This window comes from Apaloderma vittatum, unplaced genomic scaffold (genome assembly GCF_000703405.1).
Source record: "Apaloderma vittatum isolate BGI_N311 unplaced genomic scaffold, ASM70340v1 scaffold13299, whole genome shotgun sequence".
Lineage (NCBI taxonomy): Eukaryota > Metazoa > Chordata > Aves > Trogoniformes > Trogonidae > Apaloderma > Apaloderma vittatum.
Window position 1 is genome coordinate 6,650 of NW_009734698.1, and position 5,899 is coordinate 12,548.

Here is a 5,899-nt window from a genome sequence, read left to right on the forward strand (position 1 = left end):
GAGGAGAGGAGAGGAGAGGAGAGGAGAGGAGAGGAGAGGAGAGGAGAGGAGAGGAGAGGAGAAAAATTACTAGGGCTTCAGATTCCACAATTTCTATATCCCAAAAATGGCAATCATGTGAAAGCTAGACTGTATCTTTGATTATGAAATGTGATGGCAAAGTTTTGGTTTTACTTCTCTATAAAGTTTTGTGAATCCTTTGAGTATCCTACTGCTCTTGCTAGAAAATGCAATTTCCAGATATAAACTTGACAATCAGATCTTACACTTTCACTAAGCTTTACAGCCAGAGGACAGGTATATCCAGCAGCCAACTGGGAAACATTTTTAAGTCATTGCAAAATAAGCAATGTCATCTCAGCAGAGCTGTGAGTCAGTGAATAAAAGCAGAATTTGACTTACAGTTCCCAGTGTAGAATATTGCTTATTTCACTGGCTTTTATAAACCTCATTTACAGCAACCATGTTTTACAGATTGAAGAATTAGAGTTTGACTGAGGTGGCTGCTTCCAGCAGCAAGAGCTGTCTGGATATCTGCACGGAGTCCAATTTAGCCTGTCACCACATGTACCTTGTCACTATGAAATCTGTCCATACTGACCATGTGTACCTGAGCCCATTCTTTTCCTGACATGTAATTTGCTGCACACATGTATGTATGGGATGTAGCATAGTGCAGAAGTGCCCAGATTCATAATTATCAGATTAGAGGAAATGTTCTCCCCATGTGTGCACCAAGTCTTTCAGGTGGACATGCCACCCCTGCTGATTCAGGAGAGATGTTTCCCTTAGATCCCACGTCTGCTCATCTTGTTCACACTTAGAGAGAACAGGAAAAACAGTCTCATCTCAGTCAACCTTAAATCAGCGTAGACTCTGGCTGGGCTAGATGGGGATGTTGAGAGCACAAGGCAGATTTCATTTTTTATGCGGGAAACACATTTTTTCCATAGCACGTAGAAACACAAGGAACTTGTTTCCTCTGCTTACACACCTCAGATATCTTTGGAGATCTCTGATATCCACAGGGGCTGTCAGATAAAGCAAAGAAGAAGCCAAAATGTAACATCTTAAATGGTACCAGGCATTTATGCTTAACGTGGTTGATCAAGCCCAACATGTCAGTACTGAGCTCTCATTTCCAAGAAAAGAAAAGGATTTTAAGAAGGCTTCAGAGTCATCATGTACATAGGAGAAGACCATGCAGTTCCTTCAGCCTTAAAAAAAGAGAACTAATTTTCTTGTTTTCCTGATATAATTGAAACAAACTCTAGAGGCTTTAGTAGCAGACACTCACAGTTGTCGTATCAATGGTTTAGTTAATTTGCCTGTAAGGCCAACTCTGTGTACAAGGTAATTCAGCATTTTGGCAAATTAAGAATCTGATGCTTCATTCTAATCGTAGAACAAATAGATCTGTTGGCTTTTATTAAATTACAGTTTTGACGGTAATGGTGTCCGAAGCCTTTAAGCCAAGGACTATAAAAAGCTCACCTGAGGGCAATGCATGATTTTATTTTGAAACTCCCCACCAAATCTCATTCATTTATCTTTCACAGTCAAGTAAGACCTAAAATATTTTAAAGGGACATGTTTAAGAAATCCTTAAAAAGAAACACTACTAGTTACCGGGAATGTTTTTGTTGAAAGCATTCACAAAACCCCTTCCTGTAAATATGACATTCTTCAGATATTTAAAGGGAGGGATTAAAATATTTAATTGAATTATAAAGTGTTTGCAGAGGATTACAGAGTTTCCCTGCCTAAGACATGAAGGTTGTAAATCTTTGCATGATTCTTTAAGCTGTCCAAGTTTTGGTGTGGCAAGGCATATGTTCAATTCAAAGTCTAATAAATATTGCTGGGTTTTTTTTAGTTTCCATAGTCTATAAATGTCTCTTTCATCCTTTTGTTTGACAGCTACTCTTTCATTTTCCTGTTTGCATGCTCTAACAGATCTAAATGAAAGGCAAGATTTGGTGCTCCATCCCATCTTTGATGTAGTGCCCAACGAAGAAAGGACCACCGTGGCTCTTCCTAGGGGAAAACATGAGAAAAAAACTGAAGCTAGATGGATGATGAGAGATAGGGACAGACCAAGAAACTTCCCTGCTTCTTATTAGCCATTTTGTTGGTCATGGAAAAGATATATCAGATCCCAGAAATCAGGGTTGGAGCAGCCAGCCAGACCAAATCTCCAAGGAATGGAGGAATTGGTGTGGAATACCGCCATGAAAGACATTTTTAGATGGCAATCCAAATCCTGGTGGACGGATTATCCAGTAGATCAACTGGGTGGTTGCAGCGCCAGCCTGCAGGTCTGCCAAGGCAGTCCTAGGATGCAGAGAGAGCAAACCCATCTGTGGGTATCACTGTGCTCTTAATTTAATAATAAGCATTTTTATTTAACAGCAAACTGTTAAAAGTAAATAGTTGTGAATCCATGATTGCTCCCAGCATGTCTTTCATGATAAATACTTACTAGGGTGTAAATATTGATGCTTCCCATGTGGTGTGAACACCCCAGCTCGCTGGTGGATGCATGGGAACCTGCGCCCGAACGTGCCATTGAGTGCTTTGGCTGGAGGTGCAGCCCTTGCCTGGGAGGTTGGTGCTGGAGCCAGCCTGTCGTCCCTCGCCTCCCTGCGCCGGTTGGTGAGTGACTGCCTCCTCTTCCTCTTGCCGCAGGTAGGGAGTCGAATGGTGATCATTGCCGGTGCCTGTGCCATGCTCCTCAGTGGCATCTTCGGGAAAATTGGAGCGATACTTGCCAGCATACCCACCCCTGTGATCGGAGGCATGTTCTTTGTGATGTTCGGAGTTATCACGGCAGTGGGGATTTCCAATTTGCAGGTAACAGCAGTACGAGTGCCATCTCATCCCTGGGGAAGGGGACTTTAGCTCCAAGTCAGGTTCTTACCAGGCTGAGTCAGACACAACCATGCTGCAGCAAACACAAACCTTTGCGTTGGCAGTTCCACAGGTGAAGATGAGGGGATGTAACCAGAGGGGCTAGATCTCAGAAGGCTCCCTGGTTGGAGCAGGGCTTGCTGGCACCAGGGGCAGCAGGATCACTGAAGCCCCAGCAGCACCAGTGCTGCCTGGGTCCACTCCTGAATGCAGCGTTCACATCTGAGCATATCTCACTGACACAACAGTAATCCACAGCTTTGGGTAGTCGCAAACATAATGTATGCAATTTCTCTATGCAGTACACAGATATGAACTCCTCCAGAAACATCTTTATCTTCGGATTTTCTGTGTTTGCTGGCCTCACCATTCCCAACTGGGCAAGCAAAAACAGTACGCTGCTGGAAACAGGTAAGAAGTGAGCAACATCAGACACATTTTCTGAAGCAAAGGCTGATTCAGAGAAATCTTTTAAAATGCATTTTTTCCTGATAAACCCCTGAAACCTGTGCTTTGACTGTTGACTCTTTTGTTCTGGGAAGGCTGTTCTTGCCATTTGCTCTGATGCCTAGCTCTGGTGCGGAAATCTCTGCTCTTGATCAGTGACTGCACCTTACTAGATTAAACTGCAGAGCTCTTCTCTGGGATGGGGATGGAGTTCCAGGGATGGGGCAAGAGAGCACTCTAGGGCTGAGTTTTGATCAAGATCTCAATGAATGAGGCTTTCTTGCGTGTTCACACACAATAAATAAAGTTTTGTGCTTCCAAAATGCAAGAGCGGACTCCTCTATTAAATTCCATCAAGTTCACTTTATTGAAATTTCCTGTCCTCCACCATTTACCCTTTCATTGTGTCTTGTGTGATGAATGTGTTCATCACAAAGGCTATAGTGTCCTTTCTTAAGGTATATATGGCCTGCTGGGTGAGCTGCTGAAAGAGCGGGGCCCAAAGATCACACACATATGAATCGCACGCTCTATAGACAGTCTGTCTGATGCTCAGTGCCACTGGGCTTTGCTCATGTCTATTAGCTCTCACAGAGAAACTTGTGGTGGAATCCCATGCTAAATATACCTGTATTTCTTTGGGAACCGAAGCTTCTGCTTTTTTGGGGAACTGCTTGATGTTATGTCATGGAGGTACAGAGAGGAAATGGCCTCAGGTTGCACCAGGGGAGGTTTAGATTGGATATTAGGAAAAAAAATTCCACTGAAAGGGTTGTCAGGCAGTGGAACAGGCTGCCAAGGGAAGTGGTTGAGTCACCATCCCTGGAGGTATTTAAAAGATGTGGTGCTTAGGGACATGGTTTAGTGGTGGGCCTGGCATTGCTAGATTAACAGTTGGACTTGATGATCTTAAAGGTTTTTTCCAACCTAAATGATTCTCTAATTCTGCAAGGCATTTGGAACAGAAGGCAGCTTTTTCTGGGATAGTGCTTTGTTAATAGGCTCTTAATATATTTATGAGTCATCTTCTGCCCACTGGCAGCTGGGCCAGTGAATAATTATGTAGAATAAAACTGCAGGTCTGGAACTGGCAGTGAGATCAATCTCCCCTGCATTGCCAAATCTTAAGCTCTTGGGATTTGCACATCTTGTCTAAACAAGCATGCAGCTTGCAGCCTCTTGGCACTGCCCGTGTTGCTGGTCAAACGTGTATCTCTCTGCACCACTATCCAAAGCTTGTTTTTTTTGCTAGGAATCATCCAGCTGGACCAGGTGATCCAGGTGCTTCTCACCACTGGCATGTTTGTGGGTGGACTCCTGGGGTTTTTCCTTGATAACACCATTCCAGGTAGGATTTGCTGAAATGAGCTAAGCTACTAGTTTGTGCCTGCACTAGGTTTTGTTTCCTAGTATTTTTGTCTTCATGACTACTGCTTTATGGGTTGGACTTGTGCTAGCAACCATGAAACATGGTGTGACTGAACTCCTCCCAGAGAGGGATGAGGAACAGGAGACATCACTGAAACGGTCTCTGGTTGGAAAACAGCAGCTGATCAAAAAACTCACTCATTTTTCAGGAACGACCCAGTCTGAGGAAAAGGTTTATTTCAGAAAACTGTCGTTTAGGGAAAATGCCAACCTAGAGACATGCTGCTGGCTGATAGGAGAGAGAAAGGCAACTAGAGCAAGAGGAAGGAGCCAATGCATGTATCATTATGAGGGGTGCTAGAACTGAGGCTGGACCAGTGCCACAGCAGTGGAAAGCAGTAGGAAAGGGTGGTGATCAAAGACAGGATCTAGCACCTGGTGCTCACAGGCAGCAAAGAGCTGTCTCTGATTCTCACTGAGCCTGGAGGGACAGCAGCCTAAGAATAGGAAGGGAAACCTTCTTTATTTTTACAGAAAAAGAGCAGGAAGGACACTCTGTTAACCAGATTCTTTTACTGTCTCAGGCTTCTTGGGAAGCCAGTCTCCTTTGTTAATTTTCCTTCATTAATTTTCTTGTAGCAACGATCTCATTTTTGCTGTTGCAGGAACACAGGAGGAGCGAGGGCTCCTGGCATGGAAGAACAGCCACAAGGGAGAGTCGGACAACTCTCAGCTCATTTCCAAGGTCTATGATCTTCCATTTGGCATAGGCACCAAATACTGCGCTTTCTCTTGGTTTCGGTATCTCCCTGCTTGCCCCAAAAGACTCCCCAGTGGCAAGAAAATGGATGAACTGAAGGCTGCTGGGCACACAAGCAGTGTCAAAGCAAGCTCAGAAAGAGACTGTGAGATCGGTGCTGATACAAGGATCTAAGCACCTGGCCTGCAGGTGAACTCATCACAGAAGCAGAGATCTGGAAAGCGTGTCTGCAGCCCCCATCATTTGAACATGAGCTGGCAGCTGTTAGAGGCTGGAGCAGCAGAATGATAATGTCTTCCCAGCTCTGACCCCTGCACCACTGGTGACCTTGAGGGAGTCATTTTCCTCTTCCCTGCTCCTGCCTGTCCATCTCTAGGAAGAACATAATCCATCTTTGGTGAACACCAAAGCCCA

General features: G+C 44.4%; 1 protein-coding gene across 1 annotated transcript in view; it reads left to right on the top strand.

Moving 5' to 3' along the window:
* Positions 1-5,659, top strand: part of LOC104279177 (solute carrier family 23 member 1-like) — a gene marked incomplete at its 5' end in the record, with an annotated part of 12,020 nt that extends 6,361 nt beyond the window's left edge. The window contains 4 exon segments of the mRNA XM_009876369.1: positions 2,689-2,853; positions 3,213-3,321; positions 4,610-4,705; positions 5,391-5,659. Of these exon segments, the coding sequence (XP_009874671.1) occupies positions 2,689-2,853; positions 3,213-3,321; positions 4,610-4,705; positions 5,391-5,659 (639 nt within the window).
* Positions 5,660-5,899: the final 240 nt, after the last annotated feature.